General features: G+C 51.0%; 7 protein-coding genes across 7 annotated transcripts; 3 read left to right on the top strand and 4 right to left on the bottom strand.

Moving 5' to 3' along the window:
• Nucleotides 1-100: 100 nt before the first annotated feature.
• Nucleotides 101-1,569, top strand: N7477_002792 (U2 snRNP complex subunit CUS2; the record flags this gene model as incomplete). The annotated part of the gene is made up of 5 exons (XM_056964455.1): nt 101-277; nt 394-513; nt 581-978; nt 1,028-1,136; nt 1,189-1,569. The coding sequence occupies 5 exons, from the start codon at nt 101-103 to the stop codon at nt 1,567-1,569; spliced, it is 1,185 nt and encodes a 394-aa protein (XP_056824408.1).
• A 272-nt stretch (nt 1,570-1,841) lies between these two features.
• N7477_002791 (beta-tubulin) lies at nt 1,842-3,615 on the top strand (the record flags this gene model as incomplete). Its single annotated transcript, XM_056964454.1, has 7 exons — nt 1,842-1,853; nt 1,951-1,974; nt 2,056-2,081; nt 2,149-2,190; nt 2,247-2,301; nt 2,372-2,827; nt 2,887-3,615. The coding sequence occupies 7 exons, from the start codon at nt 1,842-1,844 to the stop codon at nt 3,613-3,615; spliced, it is 1,344 nt and encodes a 447-aa protein (XP_056824407.1).
• Nucleotides 3,616-4,017: 402 nt separating this feature from the next.
• Nucleotides 4,018-5,456, bottom strand: N7477_002790 (uncharacterized protein; the record flags this gene model as incomplete). Its single annotated transcript, XM_056964453.1, has 3 exons — nt 4,018-4,417; nt 4,518-5,101; nt 5,175-5,456. 3 exons carry the CDS (start codon nt 5,454-5,456, stop codon nt 4,018-4,020), a joined length of 1,266 nt encoding a protein of 421 aa, XP_056824406.1.
• A 416-nt stretch (nt 5,457-5,872) lies between these two features.
• N7477_002789 (uncharacterized protein) lies at nt 5,873-7,563 on the bottom strand (the record flags this gene model as incomplete). Its single annotated transcript, XM_056964452.1, has 5 exons — nt 5,873-6,007; nt 6,064-6,536; nt 6,611-6,825; nt 6,874-7,097; nt 7,153-7,563. 5 exons carry the CDS (start codon nt 7,561-7,563, stop codon nt 5,873-5,875), a joined length of 1,458 nt encoding a protein of 485 aa, XP_056824405.1.
• A 3,081-nt stretch (nt 7,564-10,644) lies between these two features.
• On the top strand, nt 10,645-11,270 carry N7477_002788 (uncharacterized protein; the record flags this gene model as incomplete). The annotated part of the gene is made up of 2 exons (XM_056964451.1): nt 10,645-11,190; nt 11,244-11,270. 2 exons carry the CDS (start codon nt 10,645-10,647, stop codon nt 11,268-11,270), a joined length of 573 nt encoding a protein of 190 aa, XP_056824404.1.
• Nucleotides 11,271-12,651: 1,381 nt separating this feature from the next.
• Nucleotides 12,652-14,085, bottom strand: N7477_002787 (uncharacterized protein; the record flags this gene model as incomplete). Its single annotated transcript, XM_056964450.1, has 2 exons — nt 12,652-13,830; nt 13,900-14,085. 2 exons carry the CDS (start codon nt 14,083-14,085, stop codon nt 12,652-12,654), a joined length of 1,365 nt encoding a protein of 454 aa, XP_056824403.1.
• A 547-nt stretch (nt 14,086-14,632) lies between these two features.
• On the bottom strand, nt 14,633-18,903 carry pmcA (putative P-type calcium ATPase; the record flags this gene model as incomplete). The annotated part of the gene is made up of 2 exons (XM_056964449.1): nt 14,633-16,854; nt 16,887-18,903. The coding sequence occupies 2 exons, from the start codon at nt 18,901-18,903 to the stop codon at nt 14,633-14,635; spliced, it is 4,239 nt and encodes a 1,412-aa protein (XP_056824402.1).
• Nucleotides 18,904-19,148: the final 245 nt, after the last annotated feature.

Below are 19,148 nucleotides of genomic sequence, written 5' to 3'. Positions count from 1 at the left end.
TCCCCCGCAACACCGCACTCTTGTGCCTCATTCTCAAACATACATACCCTTTGTCACATCTCTACTCTCCCAAACTCACATCTAGCTTCATCCGTCCCAAATGCCCTCGCCTAGCGCCGAGAACGGCGGGGCCACGCGCAACTTCCCGACCGATCCGAACGAGTTCGACAGCGACCTGCGCATTTCTTTCTCGAAGCTGGACAACAAGTTTATCTTGGAGACCGAGGATGGTCAGGAATTCGAGTGGGACTCCGCAATCAAGCGGTGGGTTCATCAGGTATGGCTTTTGCGCCGTTCTCGCGTCCTGCGATTCTCAATGCGCAGATTGCGCGAGGAGCTGGAGTCGCAATTCTTGAGATCTAGGGCCGATGATTGACCTTGAAACGGCAATAGGTCGACGAGGAGCTCCTCAAACAACAACAAGAAGCCTACATGGTCGCTGGCGTGGAAGATGACGAGCCACTGCACCCACGGGATAGGAAGAAGCGGAAACAGCAGACGAGCAGCGACGATGTACGTATCGCGACAGTGCCTACATGTGTGTATGATATTGAATGCTAACTTCTACCGTCCTTACAAGGCCGATGCACAGAAACCTAAAAAACAGCGAGTAAACACTGCGGTGTTTGTCACCTCAATCCCGCTTGATGTCACGTTCAATGAAATTCGGGACACATTCTCAAAGTGCGGCGTCATTGCCGAGGAAATCGACAGTGGAAACCCTCGCATCAAGATGTACAATGACGACGATGGGAAATTCAAGGGCGAGGCGCTCATTGTATACTTCCGACCCGAGTCGGTTAACCTCGCTATTCAGATGCTTGATGATTCTGATTTTCGGCTTGGCGAGCGCGGACCGAACGGGCCAATGCGGGTGCAGGCTGCAGATTTCTCTTTCAAGAGTCAGAAGGATGCGCCGAAGCAGACTAACATGCGGGATAAGAAAAAGATCATTGAGCGGACGCAGCGGTTGAACAGGTGAGTCTGGTTTTAGAAATGATTTTGTCTCTCACTAATATTCCTGCAGTAAACTTGCGGACTGGGATGATGACGATCCTTCTACACTGCCTGAGACGACCTCTCGGATGGAACGAGTTGTGATTTTGAAGCACATGTTTACCTTGCAGGAATTGGAGGTTCGTGACTACAAGTTGTTGACTTGGAATGGATGACTGACCTCTGTTGCAGGAGGATGTGGCCGCCATTCTCGATATCAAACAGGATATTCGTGATGAGTGCTCCAAGATCGGTGAGGTCACCAACGTGGTGCTCTACGATAAGGAACCTGAGGGCGTGGTTAGTGTGAAATTCGTAGATCCCCAAGCAGCTCTACAATGCGTCAAGAACATGGACGGTCGATACTTTGGTGGCACTCGCGTGGAAGCCTATGTTTCCGACGGACGTGAGAAGTTCAAGAAGACCAATGAGCGACGGGCGGCACTGGAGGACATGGCAGAGCGGGGCATCGATGCTGAAAACGAAGAGGAAAATCAGCGCCTGGATGAATTTGGAACGTGGTTGGAGAGTTCCAAGACGGCTGGGACGGGGACGGAGACGGAGACGAAGTAGAGAGACTTCATTCCCACTGTACTATAGTCCGCATAATGGTGTGTTTTGGCTCCACTCAACGACCGGTGGTTCGCGCTGCTTAGCTGAGCGTGTCCCGTGAGCACGCTAGACCTGAACAGGAAATGCCCCCCTGAACAGCAAAAGAAGTGTTGTTGATCCCCACGCACACACACCGCTCACCTCTCTTTCTCCTTTCCCATCTTCCTGACTCCGGTCAATCCTCTTACTCCTCCTTTTCTTCATCCTTCGTCACCGAGGTTAATCTATTCAAAATGCGTGAGATTGTGAGTTATCCCCCCCCATTCCGACGCGTCGTGCTGTCCAACCTCCTGAAGACCCCACCTGTTCAGACTGTGCTAACATTCTTTTGCTCGACGACAGGTCCACCTGCAGACCGGCCAGTGCGTAAGTACAACGTTCAAACCGATTGAGTTTCGTGGTATATTGTGAGGGTTGAAGTAACCTAACGCCTTCGTGGGGTGACAGGGTAACCAAATTGGTGCCGCCTTCTGGTACGTGCAGACCTGGACACATCCATCAATTGAGACTTTAAAAGACCTTTTACTAACTTGATTTCAGGCAAACCATTGCTGGTGAGCATGGCCTTGACGGCGATGGCCAGTAAGTCGCCCAAAACGACATTCGACACGAACTAGCGGTCTGATGTTTTGATCTAGGTACGCTGGTGTTTCCGACCTCCAGCGCGAGCGCATGAACGTCTACTTCAACGAGGTATGTGCCAGCTATACCACCTCGACCGCTGATATCGAAACCAATCTAATCGTGCTCTCTTCACCGGTAGGCTAGCAACGACAAGTACGTTCCCCGTGCCGTCCTTGTCGACTTGGAGCCCGGTACCATGGACGCTGTCCGTGCTGGTCCCTTCGGCAAGCTCTTCCGTCCCGACAACTTCGTCTTCGGCCAGTCTGGTGCTGGTAACAACTGGGCCAAGGGTCACTACACTGAGGGTGCCGAGCTCGTCGACCAGGTCATTGATGTCGTCCGCCGCGAGGCTGAGGGCTGCGACTGCCTCCAGGGTTTCCAGATCACCCACTCTCTGGGTGGTGGTACCGGTGCCGGTATGGGTACCCTTCTGATCTCCAAGATTCGTGAGGAGTTCCCCGACCGCATGATGGCTACCTTCTCCGTTGTCCCCTCCCCCAAGGTCTCGGACACCGTTGTTGAGCCCTACAACGCTACTCTCTCCGTCCACCAGCTTGTTGAGCACTCCGATGAGACCTTCTGTATTGATAACGAGGTCTGTATTTGCTCTCTTTGAGCCCGTTATTTGCAGTTGGGAGGCTAATTCTGTTTCAGGCTCTGTACGACATCTGCATGCGTACCCTCAAGCTCAACCAGCCCTCATACGGTGACCTGAACCACCTGGTTTCCGCCGTGATGTCTGGTGTCACCACCTCCCTTCGTTTCCCCGGTCAGCTCAACTCCGATCTCCGCAAGCTTGCCGTCAACATGGTTCCCTTCCCTCGCCTGCACTTCTTCATGGTCGGCTTCGCTCCCCTGACTAGCCGCAACGCCCGCGACTACCGCCAGGTCAGCGTTCCTGAGCTGACCCAGCAGATGTTCGACCCCAAGAACATGATGGCTGCCTCTGACTTCCGCAACGGCCGTTACCTCACCTGCTCCGCTCTCTTCCGCGGTAAGGTCTCCATGAAGGAGGTCGAGGACCAGATGCGCAACGTCCAGAACAAGAACCAGAGCTACTTCGTTGAGTGGATCCCCAACAACGTGCAGACCGCTCTCTGCTCCGTTCCCCCCCGTGGTCTCCGCATGTCCTCCACCTTCGTCGGTAACTCCACCTCCATCCAGGAGCTGTTCAAGCGTGTCGGCGACCAGTTCAGTGCCATGTTCCGTCGCAAGGCTTTCTTGCACTGGTACACTGGTGAAGGTATGGACGAGATGGAGTTCACTGAGGCTGAGTCCAACATGAACGACCTTGTCTCTGAGTACCAGCAGTACCAGGAGGCCTCGATCGACGAGGAGGAGGAGTACATGGGCGAGGACATTGTCGACGAGGAGGAGGTCTAATTGTGAACCTATCTCCCCAACTATGATGAGATTTGCTCGCAGTAATACCCTTCTACATTCTCTACGCTTCGTGTGATCGGCTCGGGTCTCTTGAGCTCGGAATCTCGAACCCAAGTATTTTGTTTGAGCGCTCCTAATTTTCAAACTCCTTTATTCTGTCTCTATTTCCCCTGTCGCTTTTTGGCGGTCGTACGACTGCCGGGCCAGAATAGCACATATTGGAAAAGAAATTGACGAAAAATTACGTCTTTACGTCTCTGCCCTCTGGGAGTTTGATTTTGGTAACCTGCATTAAAGCTCGGCTGTATAGAACATGTTCAATGAAGCTAAGATGCCATCACAATTTTTCTTGATCTCGACAACCGCAAATGACAAGTTGTCTTGCCACTTACAGGAAATGGATCAATGGAACGGACACTTCCCTGTCCGAAACTCCTTCAAGTGCTCCATCATCTCCTCCAACTCCTCCTTCCCCTTCCCTTCAAAGTGCTTTGGCCCAACGTCGGCAATATCGTAACCAGAGGGATAATACTTATCTTCTTCATCACCGGGAACAGGACGACCGAGAGCCCAAGTCAACCAAGCCATCGGACCCCAATGGTTCCACAAAGTTGGTTTAACATAATAGGGGGCCGCCTCCCAGTTCGTAAGGAAGAAGCGATTACTCTGATCCGGCTCCTCCGTTAATGAAGCATACCGCAAGAAATAAGGCCTCGGAGGAACCAGATACCTCAAGAAAAGCTTTCGGACAGTAAGCAGACTCGCAAACAGCGCACTAAAGAACGCAGTCGGAGGATCGTACCTGCCAAACAAGATTATTAGCATATTGAACCACACAGATTCAAGTCAAAACCCAAAGTGTAGAGGTATAAACGAAGGGAAGGGAACAATAAAAAACGTACAGCATGGCTCTTCTCAACCTCTCGTCCATCATAAACGAAACAAACTGCAACCCAACCGGACACAACCACCCCGGCAACATATAAACCAGGATAGCAGTAGTCTGATCCGCCGTATCCCGATTCTTGACATCAGGAACCATGAATTCTCTCTCATACTCCTTACTCCATCTCTCAATCTCCTCAAGCCACTGAATCCCATCCCGGAATCCCCGCCCAGACGGTAACGCATCATAACTAACCCCCAACGCATCTCCCGCGCTCTTCCAGAACGTACCTATCGCACACCGTTCCAGATCACTCAGAGCCCGCCATTCGAACCGCTCAATGAACCGGATAGGTTCTAGTGCGAAGAGAGCAAGCGTGTACAACATGTCTGGTTCAAGAATCTTGCCCGAAGCGCGGTATCCAGCATGGAGGTAGCGCGTGCGTGCGAAAGAGGTCATTGCGCGTGAGGAGGTCGGGCTGTTACCGACCATTTCTTGAACGAGGGTTGATGTGTCTGTGTAGCGTTTCAGGGATGTGGCCGGGTTGGAGAATTGAGTTGTCTTTGTTAGAAGAGCTGAGATTGTGGGGATGCCGTATGTCTGATTTTTTTTTTTCAGAATTTGATCAATATCGCGACTTTCTTGGAGTTAGCTGGGGAGGGGGTTAGCGTACTCGGAAGAGGGCGAATTGTAGGGACTTGATGAATATGAATGGGAACTCGAGCTGCGCTACTGCTTTTTGAATCTGGAAGGCTTCTTCGTCGGTCATTTTGGCCATGGATTCACGGGTTGGGTAGTTGTATTTTTGAGGGAGGCTGTTGACGCGTTGGTAGCGGAGAGCTCTTGTGAGTAGGGGGTAACCTAGTAGGAAGGCTAGGGCGTAGGGGAGCCATGGTGGTGAGGAGAGAATGGTCTTTGAGCCTGAGAGAGGCCCCGTGAAGGACGTGCTGTTCATGGCAAACGTTACTCTGAGGCCAGAGCCTGCTTAGGGTGAAGAATTAAACCCGTAACAAACCACAGGTTTTATAAAGCGCCATGCGGGGAGGTTGTGGAGGTGGAATTGGCTTTCTCTAATTCGCCCCGCTTTCTTCCCATCACCGTTATCTTTTCTTTTCCCCGTTACGAATGTCTTTCTCATTCTTGATTTATTTCCATCTTGAATTTGCTATTTATAATTTCCTGAAATAGTAGATTAAGTCTGTGCAGACTCCATAGTACCGCCAAACACGCTAAGCGCCCAAATGCCATCTTTACAGGTCTTGCCACTGACAACCATTGGAATGCCTATATACTTTGATCTGCACGGACCGAGCTAATCTTAGGCCGCGGACCGGGGTTGTCGGTTTCATATGCAACACATCCGCCCCACGATCAACGTCCCATATACCACAGTTCGACCGCACGTAGGGGTGGGAACGAGACGAGAGTAAACCCTGCCCCGAGCCACGTACCGAGGTCAGCGCCGTGCGCCAGCTGGGCAACAGGTCCGCCGTAGTAGGATTGGTCCTGGAAAGGAAATTAGCTGCAAGGTCTGAAGCATAGCAATCCAGGGCATTACTTACCATGCCGACAATAGCGCCGGCCCAGCCGATCGCGAAAGCCAGACCGGCTGCGATTCCCATGGGCAGCTGCTGCGACGTATTCCAGGAGGACCAGTCATAGCCACGGCGGCGGCGAAACAGGACATCCTCCATCACTATAATACAAAAGAACATCATCACCCAGTATCCGATCAACGGTAGGAAGCTCTTGAACACGTCGTACAGCTGGTTGCGGCCACCCATAGCGCAACCGCAGTAGATGGCTGTGCTAAGAGTGACGAAGACAGGTCGCGGGACCGTGCGGAAGAAATCACCGAGCATTTGGAAATTCATGCTCATCGAGTAAGCGCCGGGCGTGTTGTTAGCCAGCAGCGCAAAAACGTTAATCACCGCGCAGAACTTGCCAAATCCTCCAAGAGAATCGTATGCCATCATCAACAGATCGCCTGGATTGTTGCCATACTTGGCTCTGTATACGGCGGAACTAGCCAGAGCTGTGCCGAGTCCAATTCCAATCAGAATGGTTATAGCCATGGCTTGACCACATCCGAGGACCGTTACGGCGAACGTGCGCCAGCGTTTGACGTGGGCGGGTAGTAGACGTAGTAGTCCGCGGCGAGAGGTGCCCACGCCAGGCCGATAGACATACATAGTGAAAAGAAGGTAACACGCTTGGCGTTGAGAGCTCCCTGAGACATCTCAGTGTGAATGTTGAAGTCGAAATGAGGACCGGCTGAGCCCAGCATCACACAAAGCACCATTAATTGCGGCAGCCATGCAAACCTGAGTTCATTAGATGGGTCTGTGTCATGTTGGCTGGAAGTTGCTTACCGCTCATAGACTGCGAAGATCTTCATGCCGAACATGGCCATCACCCAACTTAATCCGGCTACAATCACAATTCCAACCAGCACAGAGACATGCCCTCCAGATACCCGGGACAGAATCTGACCTCCAACGACGCTGTTGACCATGCAGTAGCCAAGATTAGTGAAGACATTCAATGCACAGCATACTTTGCTGGGATAGTAGCCCATAAAGAAGCGTCCCACAATCTGTCGACTCAATTAGCACCTGATTACAGCCATGGACACAATATCGAAACTTTACCAGAGTGCGACATCCACTGATGGGTCCCCATGTGCTCACATATCCCACTGTAAAAACTCCCAGGAGATTGCCAAATATGGCACAAAACGCTGCATCCTTGAAACTCAGACCCAGCACAAACGTGCCCATCGATCCAACAATGATATTATTCGTGGCGAGCGACATGCTGAACCACATGAGAAGCATGTGCAACGACGTTGAAGCAGTGACCGGCTGTCGCTCTTCCAAGGGCACCGGCTCAATACCGTGGGCCTCCCCACCTCCTTTCAGAACGGAGATCAATCGCTGCCATGTCGACTTGGGCTTCGTATCTGGGAGCGGATCCTTGAGCTCACTACTGGGCGTTGTCTCAAGCTCGAACTGGCTGTCGCTTCGCAGGGATGGCGAGCCTTTCTCGAGATCCGACTTCATGATCAATGTACAAGGAGCGAGGTATGTGCAAGTATTGGTGTCGATCAAGAGAGGTGCTGTCGAATATCCGAGCCGAGAGCTCTATTTAGCCGTTAAGATAATCCTCCGCAGTCAACTGGGCCAAATCTGGTGGGAAAAATGTCGAATCGTGTTGAGTACCTGAGCTGCATAGGAAGGCCGAGAGGTATGATACATATAGGATAACAAGGAACAAACGTACCCAATTACGACTCCTCGGATCTGACATCACCCTGTCGCGGAAAATAGGTGCGTAACACCCGTAGCTGCCGAGACAGGCATTCCTATGAATCAAGGATGAAGACCAGGTGGTCCGACCTGCGGGCCAATGACCAGACCGCGAACAATGCCCAGCGAAGTAACAATAACCTGGGGAAGGCACACGTTTCCATAGGTCTGGAGCATAAGCTCGTCTTTTTTTCAGTAGGGACAATATCCTCCTCCAAGGATTACCAGATTTTCCTGAGACTATGATGGCATTGATTGAGGGATAGACCCTTATGACGGCGCCTGTGAAGAGCTGCCCGCCTGGTTTCACGCTCACGCGCCTTTCTCATGATCAACGACAGATTTCCCAATGGAGTAAGTCGCATACCCTAAACCTCCGACTATGCGTGGGTTGGAATGTTAGCCAAGCAAGGAGAAAATCTCTCCTCGCCCTCCTATACAATGCTCCGATTCAAATATAGTCTCTACTAGAGGTTGATCTGCTAGGGTAATCTTTCCAGCCAACTGGATCCGCGAGAAATGTGAGGTTCTTCTTTGGGCATTCGTGCTTGATGATTGGATTTGGACCCGTTAGGACGGAAACTTAGGAAGAAAGGGGTAGCTTTGGTCATTTAGGCTCCCAACACTTTGCTTCGCATCTTCATACTTTGGCTTGCGCCGCAAAGAAAGTTCTGTGACTTCGCTTTCCTTTGGCATTGAGGATCCGGGGTATTGGTGTTTCATAGATTTCGATTATAGCATTTAAGCTTCTCAGCCCCATTTTACAGATTGCTCGTAGAACAAGGCAGTGTATCACTCTACTCTCTTCCCCTACCGTCGAAGCTCTCTTGTTGATTTCTGCATCATGATTCAATACTGATATACAGCTGGGAACCCCAAATGATGCTCTTTCCATACCGACAAATACTAGATCCTTTCAAGCCATTTCCCCCCAAATCTGCTCACACATCTCTTCGTGGTCCATAACCTGGATAGCTACGCACACCCCAAGTGGATCAAAAACCCCACTCTCCCAGACTATCCTGCATGCTCGGCGACACGCGGCCTTTAGTCCAGACATTTCAAGGTACTGAGTCGATCAACATTAATAGGGAACTACCGAAGATCGACTGTCAATCCTTATATCTTTTTTTTTCGGAAAGAGAATTACATGAACCGTAAATTTTGCTACAATCTGCATCATTGAGTAGCACAGATTCCCGGGTATGCTGGTCTGTTATGCACATCCTTGCGGCTAGACTTGGAAGCAACAAGAAACTGAGAGTTGACAAACTTCACGACAAAACTTGCACCAAATCGCCAGTGATGACAGAGGACGGGTGATCGGATGATCAGCGGGCCTTTGAGTTCGCTCGCCTTGATTTCTGCCGGAGAAGAATAATCGATGACTTCGTTGATGTATGCTTATCTGCTATGTGGGCTCCCTTGTGGGCTCCCTTGGCTAGTCTGCTTGACCGTGACGAGTGAAACCACAAGGGAATATCTTCGTATTTTGAGAAGTAGCGATCTGATTTATTGTGGATTTGATCGGGTCCACAAGTCCCGCTATATATGGAAAGAACATCATTGGAAGGGAACCATCTAGTTCCCGCGGTCTGGTTCGAAGCAGATGATATTTCTGACACATGGAATCATGTCATTCACAAGTTGACAAAGTGTGTAGTGACAATGCCATCAAGGCTACAAAGCGATACGTTGGTGTTTGTTACAGTGAATTCCATGATTCACACCCAGGGACGCCAGGACCGCCTGATCTGGTCAGTAACCAAGTAGTCAACCCGACAGCACTCTTTAATTGCTTGAGTGCTGGTTCATCACATGCTATTCAGATTTAGGAGATCTCATGTGTTTTTAGATACACATAATCATTTCCGAGCTAGTTTCGCGATACCAAATACATTGGAGCGTTGACAAGCATAGTGCGGTTCGTAGTAAGTCTGGCACAACCACCCGATATTGCATCCGACTACCTGATATACAGCATCACCATACAATGTCCTTTCAGTTTCTTGTTTGCCCAACTAGAATTTCTATCAACCCGCGTGATTCATAAAATTTAGAGGAGGACGTTTCTCGGGCCTGTGATCCAGGACCAGGTTTTGTTCCAGAGGACAGGTACATAATCCACCATGACTTCTTAATTCTCTATGCACCCGGGCCCTTTGCACAGTTATTATCGAACTTGAATAGGGAAATAGTGTGGAGGAATTCTAAGTAGAGGCATAATTTTCGATGTGTTTAGGCCGGAGGACTTTTACGGGGCCTGCAAATTGATGGTTGATATTGAAACGTCAAACTTCGAATTCCGCAACTTCCACGCTTCAACAACTCCTCTCTAGCCATCCAATACCTCGTCTTCGAGCACCAGCCACTTTCCAGGCATTTTGCATCGCCCACGCTTCCAAGTGCCGTTCTTGACCGCTGGGTCATTACCACCCAGTCAAACATGGTCCCCCATGACTCTCTCCACGAAAATCGAGTTCCAGGAACAAGCCACTGGCCCACTCCATTGAATGAAGACAACAAGAATGAATAACCGCTCTCTCCCGCAAGTCCTAAACGCCCTCATCCAGGCTCTCTTTCCCTCATCAACTCTCCTCTCGCCAGCCTTTGCTCCATCTCAAAATCGCGTGCATTTCTGTGTATTCCCTGACCTTCATGGAACTTGAAGACTCGGCCTGGGACTCTTTGAAGGTGGCAAGCACCGCAGACAAAAACAAAACCAGATTCCTTTTCCTGAAGATGTTAGATGAGGCTGGCCTGCTTACCCAGTCCACGCGTTCAGTGACAGACAGGCAATGCCTGGCTGATGAAATCAACCGTACAGTCCCACGCATGCCCCGAAGCGTCAGACATGCGTTCGCGAGCAATCCAGATGCCTGCATTGAATCACTGACAAAGTTGGCCAATTTCTACAAGCACAGCAGAATCTACAAAGACCAGTACTACGAGAAAACAGCATCTCGCCTACTCTGCGACGAGTACTTTTACATCGTCGATATCGACAACACCTTCAAAGGGCCATTCTTACTATCTGATTTTCTTCACGACAAAAGCGGATTGTACAGCGACGGTACAATCGAAGAACGCCTGCTCGACTTCAACAAATTCTTACAGTGCCTCTACAACTGCAAGTTCGATCCTTGCCGCCACGAAGTGAGTCTATGGTACACCGAAACCAGCAGCGACGGCATCTTTGAGGGCTTGGAGACAAATCCAGTCATAGACTATGTGACCTGGATTTCAGCCATGATCGAGGAACAGAATGCACTACAAGATGTCCCCGTACCCTTTGAGTTCCATATTACCGACTCCGGTGGTTGTCCATGTGATTATGACCATGATTGTGACTGTGACTGGGCGTCTGACGCTGACTCCATGGTTCGTGACTAGGTCAAATTCGTATGCAGTCAGGATGTCTGACTGCCCTACAGGGCTCGAGTGATGATGCTCTGATCTGACCATGTTCAAAAGGTTGTCACCGGTGAACACATGACTAAGCGGGTCCTCTTTGTTTAAAACAAAAACGATTGCTAGATGGCCGTTGGAGGAAATTGGTGCTCGCAAAGAGAGTTGTACACGATCGAGCGACTCATAATTGAACAAGTAGCGCAAACATCGATGGAAATACAAGTCAATGCTTTAGCATTCATATGCACTTCTTTAGTGTGAGACTCTACGCGTTCACTTGATCATCGCGCAACAGCATTCAAATGGCTGTTAAGTCTACCCTCCTGAAAGTCTGTCCAGCTGCTCTAGATGCCCTTACAAGATTCAAGCCCACAGATCATGCCCCGACAAGTTTAATTGTGAAGCTCTCATGGAGGCTGGGCAGGAATGCTGCGTAACGTGACCAACAAAATCACCATGAAACCTATCCAACAGAACATTCCAATGCTCTGACCTCGACCCGCAGATTCAAGTCTTGCACCGTGAAAACCTATGCCATCCTCGGGGGGCACAGGCTCAACCGGATCAAGCATAACCAGCCAACTTCTCCAAGATGAAAGAGTCCAGCTGAACATCTACGCCCGATCCGCCCAAAGACTTTCGGAAAAACTACCCGAACTCGCGTCCAACCCACACGCCAAGTTATATATCGGCTCTCTCGATGACATCGAGCTACTCGCGAATTGTCTCGAAGGCGTCGACGCAGCCTTCTTCACAGTAGCAACCAATCTCGACATACCGCACTGTTCAATAGCCCAACAAAACAGCACATGCCGTCGTCTCAGCACTAGAGATAGTGCGATCACGCATAACCAAGCGGAACGGCAAGGACTAAACGCAGTTGGGAATGCCCTTCTCTGATTTTCCTCTCTTCTGCGGGAATCAATCCCAAGTTGATGGCGCACGAGTCGTGGATTATTAATTTCGTAGTTTCAAGAGGCTGTTATTGGATCTATCGAGATCTGTCCCTGGCGGCGGATTACCTCCCAAGTCATGATTGGCTTTCACTGGTCTTTATTCAGCCCGAAGCATTAGTGCATGATTGTGCTTTTGGTGTGAGGTTGGATGAAGAAGAAGCGACTTCGAGATGTTCTTTATGCGGGACCTTGCTAGTGCTATGATACTTGCTGCTGAAGGGAAGCAAAAACCCGGGGATTTATATGGAGAGAAGAGTCGGTGGATCGGGAAATGTGTTGGTGTCAGTAGTCTGGGTGGTGGGAAAGTGAAGGCCACTGAGAATCTCAACTATGTGATTCCGGGTTTTCGTCGGATACTTCTCGCCAGCTCTATGGGATATATGCAGTATAGGGCTATGGTCAATCAAGGCATCGAATTTGAGACGATAATATCCCTTTTTTTTTCCCTTGGAAAAGAAAACTTCCAGTGCTATCCTTACTGAAACCTCGTTGCCGTCATCGGATCCGTATTTTCTCCTCGTCCCCGAATCCACACGTCCACGATCTTCGACGCCGACGGATCCTTATCCGAGTCAACAATAAAGTACCAACCATAGTACGCGCCTGTCACACATGCATGATTCGGAAACACCTTGACAATTTGTCCAACCTCCAAGGGAATATTCCCCTCCTTCCCACCGTCCCACGCAACAATCGCATGTTCCTGACTGATCCTCTCAACAATCAGCCTATCCTGACTCTTCAACCCCCAGTCTGAAAGAACTCCCCATCCTGAATAACTAGGACACGGCTCTCTCCCCAACGCCAAAGTCCCTGCCGCAAGCAACGCCTCAGCCCTCTCTCTTTCCCCATCATTATAAACACTGCAAACCTCAGCAACCACGCAAAGCGCAATTTCTTCCTCTAACCTCCCCGCTCCAATCCGCGCATTTGTAGAAACCTGCTGCATATCCAGAACCGGATAATTGCCCGCGTGTAATTCAATCTTCACCTGGGCCCCAGCACACGGATCCCTCAGCAACGCCATCAACTCCTCCGCTTTGGGCGATATCGCTCCCAGAACAAGATTATTCGAGCTTGCAACCTGCGGCGTGGCACCAACGCTAATAACCAATTCTCGTTTTGGGAGCAGAGGAAGCCACCGGTTCAGCGCATCTTTGCATCCCTGGATCTCGGAGATTAAATGTCCCATAGCTTGCTCGGCTGTCGTGGCGCTGTAGCTGAGACTACTATGTGAATAGAGGCCTATGAGATGTGCAGATCCGGATTGTTCGGCCGAGGCCAATTTCTCCAAAAGTCCGTTCTTGTTCAAAGATACGGGTGGGAGGCCGGCGCGGTGGTAGCCTGTGTCTACTTTGACAAAGACACAGGCTGGAAAGCCCGCGACAGAAGCAAAGTTAGTCAAGAAGGGGACTTGATCTGGGTGGTCGATCATGACTGAGATACTATCTGGACCTAGGTCTTTTGCTAGGTGGGCGAGGTGGGGAACTGTTGATGGGACGAGAGGGATGCCATAGAGAACGTTGATACGGTGGCCCTTGGATTGAAGAGATTTGAGGAGGCTGGTGAGTGTTTCGATTTCAAGGAGTGTTGAGGCGATGAAATTTGCTGTGGGTGCGGTGTCATCGATTTGCATTGCGGCGAGTTCGACCGTCTGCGCCGGTGTTAAGATTGATTCTGAACATCTGTCTTGATGAGATCAGACAGATATAGCGGTACTAACCTTGTGTGTCTTTACATGGGCTCGAAACCCCACGCTGAGGGCCTTTACAGTGTTCTGCATTCGTTGACAATGCCGGCGGACGATGGCTCGGTCGAGCACTGCGGCGGGTTTGGGCACATCGGTCATGTCTTTGCCGACCCAAAATTGGGCGAGATCTGTTTTGGATGGGAGTGTGACGGCTGCCATGGTGTACTTGTTTTCTTACGGCCCACGGGTTTGATCGAAGTGAACCGGGATTTTTGGAGAGACTAGATATGCCCCGCGGCGCCTCCCGGTGATCGCTCGATGAGGCATGTGGGGCGTTGTTGAGGCTGATCTTTCTACCGATTGTGTCTGATACTTTGGAGCACGTATTCTAAGATGGAACTTGATGATGTTGGAAAAGGTATCAATTGGTATCGAAATGCTAGTAAAGACAGAAAAGAAAGGCTGGCTACCTTTAGTCCAGTGTACGCCGAAGAGAACCAAAAACCACCCAGCCCCAAGAATGCTAGACGAATGCAAAGTCTATGTGTTTGCCCAAGAGCAATGGGCTAGTACTTCGCAACAATACAAGACAGTAGGGATTATCGATGCCCGACAATGGGTGGGATCGAAAACAGAAAGATGTGGTAGGCCGAGGGGAATCAGAGAAAATGGAACGCCGTTCCCAAGTGATGCGGTTTTTTGTGGGGGCGGGGTTGTGGATTTGAGGTAATGCAAGTAGCATCTGAAGAAGACCAGGTCATAAGGTTTAGACCTGGGAGTGACTCATGCTCGACCGGGATCGTTGAGACAAGGACCGGCGGCCACGGCTGGACGGGGCGCGCTCTGAGAGGGCCGTAGGAGCATGTTCAAAGAAGGGCGTAAGGTCCGGGTTCTGGCTTGGAGGATGCTTCGAACCATGGTCGTATTCATTCACCACACGGTCGTCGGCCGCAGTATCAGGATGGATTTCGATGCCCGGCTGTCGGTCCAAGCCGCTGAAGGGGCCACCGGTCGTGGGGAAGGCAATAGAGTCGGCCTCATCATGGCCCCGCTCGATAGGTGACCATCCGGCAATACTGCCAGCCACGATACCAGCCATGGCAGCCGCGGGTCCGAACGTTGAGCTGGAACGTGACCGTGTGTTGCGGCGAGAGCGTGACTCCGGCGTTGGCGGCTGAAGGGTTGGGCTTCTGCTGCCATTGCCGTTCTCCTCGTCGGGCGTAAGCGGAACGGAAGAGTCGCGCGAGCGAGAGCCGCTGCGAGATCGAGAGAGGAGTTCCTGAGGGTGCTGCAGCTTATGACGGATGTTCCTTAACCGTCCGCCGCGGACGGCCTTGATGAATTGCAGTTGGTCGCGAATCTCCTCCAGAGCAGGATTCCACTCGAAGCGGCGATCTTCATCAGAAACAACGAGTTTAGGCGAATCTTTCTTGTCGCGATGCCAGAAGTGGGGAATGAGCTTGCGGATGAAGTCGTCGGGTATAAGACGGATAATAACAGCGATCGGGACGGAAAGAGCACCCAGAACAAGACTGACCGCCCATTGCGATCCTTCGTCAAGGCGCTTCACAGAGAATGCTTGGCCACCAACAAAGATGATCAAAATTTGACCTCCGATGATGATCAGTTGAATGCCGATGAACCATTTGTTGCGCCAGATGCCTTCCATGATGTTGAGCTTGTTGTCGATCCGGCGAGAGTTGTACTGGTTGAAGATCTGCATGAAGACGAAGGTGTTGAAAACCACAGTCTGCATGTGTTCATCACTCCAAGACGTGAAAATGGAGTGACCGGCAAAGTTGAGAACGAAGGTTACGACGAGCTGATAGATGGACTGTCCGATGATCATCTTCCACATAGTGAGAGTGATGAGCGGCGCAGCCTTGGACTCAGGTCGGCGGTCAAGAACGTAGGGCGAAGGAGGGTCGGTCGCCAGTGCAAGAGCAGCAAAGGTATCCATGATGAGATTGACCCACAGAAGCTGGACAGCACTGAGAACTGAGTCTTCGGAGCTGCTGGCAACCGCAGAGACAAAGGTCAGAACCACGGCAGTGATGTTGACGGTGATTTGGAATTGAAGGAACTTCTTCACCGCATCACTGACAGTGCGACCCCAAGCCATGGCCTTCACAATAGATGCGAAATTATCGTCCATCAGAATAATGTCAGATGCCTCCTTAGCCACTTCAGTACCAGTAATACCCATCGCAAAGCCGACATCAGCGTTCTTGAGAGCTTGGGCATCATTGGTACCATCACCAGTCACAGCGACAGTCTCTCCGAGCTTTTTGAGCTGGTTGACGAGTATCTTCTTATCCTCGGGACTCGATCGAGCAATGACCTGTAATCTCGGGATAATCTGGTTCATTTGACGGGTGCTCAACTTGCGGAACTTGGGACCTTCAATAGCAATACCACCGGGAGTGTAGATACCACACTCTTCAGCAATAGCCTTGGCTGTTACAATGTTGTCACCAGTAACCATACGGACGAAGACACCAGCGCGCTGACAGGTGTGAACCGCATCCGCAACACCTTGTCGAACAGGATCCTGGATACCGAAAATCCCGAGAAGTGTCATATCCTTGAAGACCGGCTCAAATTCAGCCATGCTGCGATCGGATTCCGAAGTGGGTGCACCGCGAGGCGGCCATTGTTCGAAGTCGCGGTAAACGAGGGCAATGCAACGTAGCGAGCGCGATGCATAGGTAGTAATCCTATTGTCAAGCGTAGATCGGTCGTCGTCAGACATCGGGTCCTCTGAAAGTTCACCGGAGGGATCGTGCACGATGCGTGTCGACTTGTTCATCAGGATTTCCGCAGCTCCCTTGACCAGCATTCGATACTTTCCATTCTCCATTTGGACAACAACAGCCATGCATTTGCGGCCCGAATCGAAGGGAAACATTTGTGCAATCTTCGCATTTGCCCTCTCCTCGCCGGTGGTCCCATACCAAGATATTCGCGGGCGAAAGACAAAAGAGCAGTCTCAGTCTTGGATCCAATGAAGGTCTTCACACCATCAGACTCGCCCTCGAACGCAGTCGAGTTCAGAGTAATCGATTTGAGCAAAACGTCTTTGACGGAGGGCGAGAGACTGGACACAAATTCCGAAGCGGAGACGCATTCGGAATTTGAGCTAGGCGATTTATCGCCGAAGCGAGAACTCGTTCCTAGCGTGGCTGCGACGGCGCTCATTTTGTTTTCTGTAAGAGTTCCTGTCTTATCGGAGCAAATTGTCGTCGCGTTACCCATGGTCTCACAAGCCTTCAAGAAACGAACCAAGTTGTTATCCTTGATCATCCTTGTTGTCGCAAACGCGAGGGCGAGTGTAACCGCTAGGGGCAATCCTTCGGGAACCGCAACGACGACAATGGTAACAGCAACGATGAAGATCTGCAGGAAAGCCTGTCCTTTTGCATCTGCACCACCCTCGATATCCTTGAGACGAACAAGAAACTTGATGAAACACACCACAAATAAAAGCAATCCTGATGCAAGACCAAGCTTCGCGATGTACTCGGCCAGCTTGTTCAGCTTGCTTTGAAGTGGAGTGGTTTCGCCTTCCTCTTGTAGAGACATCATCGTCCGACCGTGGGTAGAGTGCACGCCAGTGGCAGTGACCAAGAAAGTTCCGACACCTTCCGACACCTTCGCACCGGAAATGATGAATGGGTCCATTTTCTTGAGGTCTTCATGTTGCTCGATCGTCCGGTAGACATCGTTGCCGGGAGCTTTGCGAATGATATCGGATTCACCAGTGGCGGAGGATTCGTCGCATTTCACACCGTGGCCTTCGATCAAGATCCCATCCACCGGGACCATATCACCGGGCTCCAGGTGCATCACATCACCGACAACCAGATCGTGAATCGAGATTTCCACCGTCTTGCCAGACCGCATGACCTTGACAAGTCTGTTCTCCTTCTTCTTATTCAGTTTTGCGAACTGTCGTTCTTTCTGCCAATCGTTCGCCGCACCGACGACAACCACAATAATAATAGCAATGAGAATGGCAAGACCTTCCACCCACTCCACACCAGGTTCATCTGGATTTGCAGGATGCAAGGACTGTGGAATACCTACGGCGAGCGAAACCACGGCTGCAATCGTAAGCAAAATAAGGACCTTGTCGTTGTATGCGATCCAAGCCAATTCCCAGATCGTCTTGAGTTTCCGCTCAGGCAATTTGTTAGTTCCGTATATGCGTCTCCGGTCGACATAGTCCTCTCCGGGACTTGATACCATTTCGCTGCCCGATGACTGATCTGGCGGTGGACCCGTCGGGAAGGCTGTCTTGGGCAAGGACTCTGATCCAACCACCTCCTGGAAGCTAACAGCTCCATCCAGTGTAGATTCATCCGCGCTCAGACCACTCTGTGTATTGGTACGAAGTCCCTTTTCCAATCCTCGTAGTCCTCCCAGTGCACGAAATGCCGCGAAACTTTTCGGGTTGAGGAGCTTGTTCAGCTGCCCTGGGGAGAAAGCAAACTTGTTGTTCTCCACCTCGAACTCGGACTCTCGACCGGGATCGGGGTTCAGCGCCTCCTCGTCATCGAAGTTGTAGTTATTGGACAGGTCGGAATGAGATCCATGAGAGGTGGGCACGAAGGTATCACCGCCGTAGGTGCTCGATGTTTGGCTCGTATCCTCGGACTCCAATGAATTACCGCGGGAACGGGCTCCTGGCACAGAGAGGAAGTTGGAGTGTGTTTCGGGAAACTTGGACTTGGGGGATGACACGTTGTGAGGCGATGTTGGGCGATCGTCTCGAGCTTCAAAGGAGGCATTGGAGCTGATGATTGAGGCTGGCGACCGAAATTCGATCGGGGAGGCGTCGCTACCATTCCTATAATGCCAGCTCGTGGTCGTGTCCAAGTTACTCGTGTTGAGCTGGAGCGAGGGCTGGCCAAAAACCTGAACATGCGGGTTCTCGGAGGTGTTTACGGCGGATGTATCGATGGTAATCGTGGGCGCTCGTTCCCTGCGCAGCGGCGTGGAGGGCTGCTGCGCCAACTCATCTCGCGACTCGGACATGGGGAAGGGTGATCGCAACGGAGCGCCGTTCACGCGAGCGGCACCTCCAGAATATTTGTTGGACTTTGCATGGGGATAAATCCAGACTTGACCAAACAACCGGACTACACAGCGTGGAGTATGCAGAGTTGTAAGGGGAGGCAGTCAAGGGGAGGAAAGGAGTTCCGCATTCATCGAAACGTATCCTACGCCACTGAAATGGTAGTCGACGACAAACCACAAACCCCCTTGGCTAGCTCCACTAG

The sequence above is a fragment of the Penicillium maclennaniae genome (assembly GCF_028827695.1).
Source record: "Penicillium maclennaniae strain IBT 15551 chromosome Unknown utg000003l:1.0-5670915.0:1.0-5674809.0, whole genome shotgun sequence".
Classification (NCBI taxonomy): domain Eukaryota; kingdom Fungi; phylum Ascomycota; class Eurotiomycetes; order Eurotiales; family Aspergillaceae; genus Penicillium; species Penicillium maclennaniae.
This window is presented reverse-complemented; position numbering and strand designations above follow the sequence as displayed.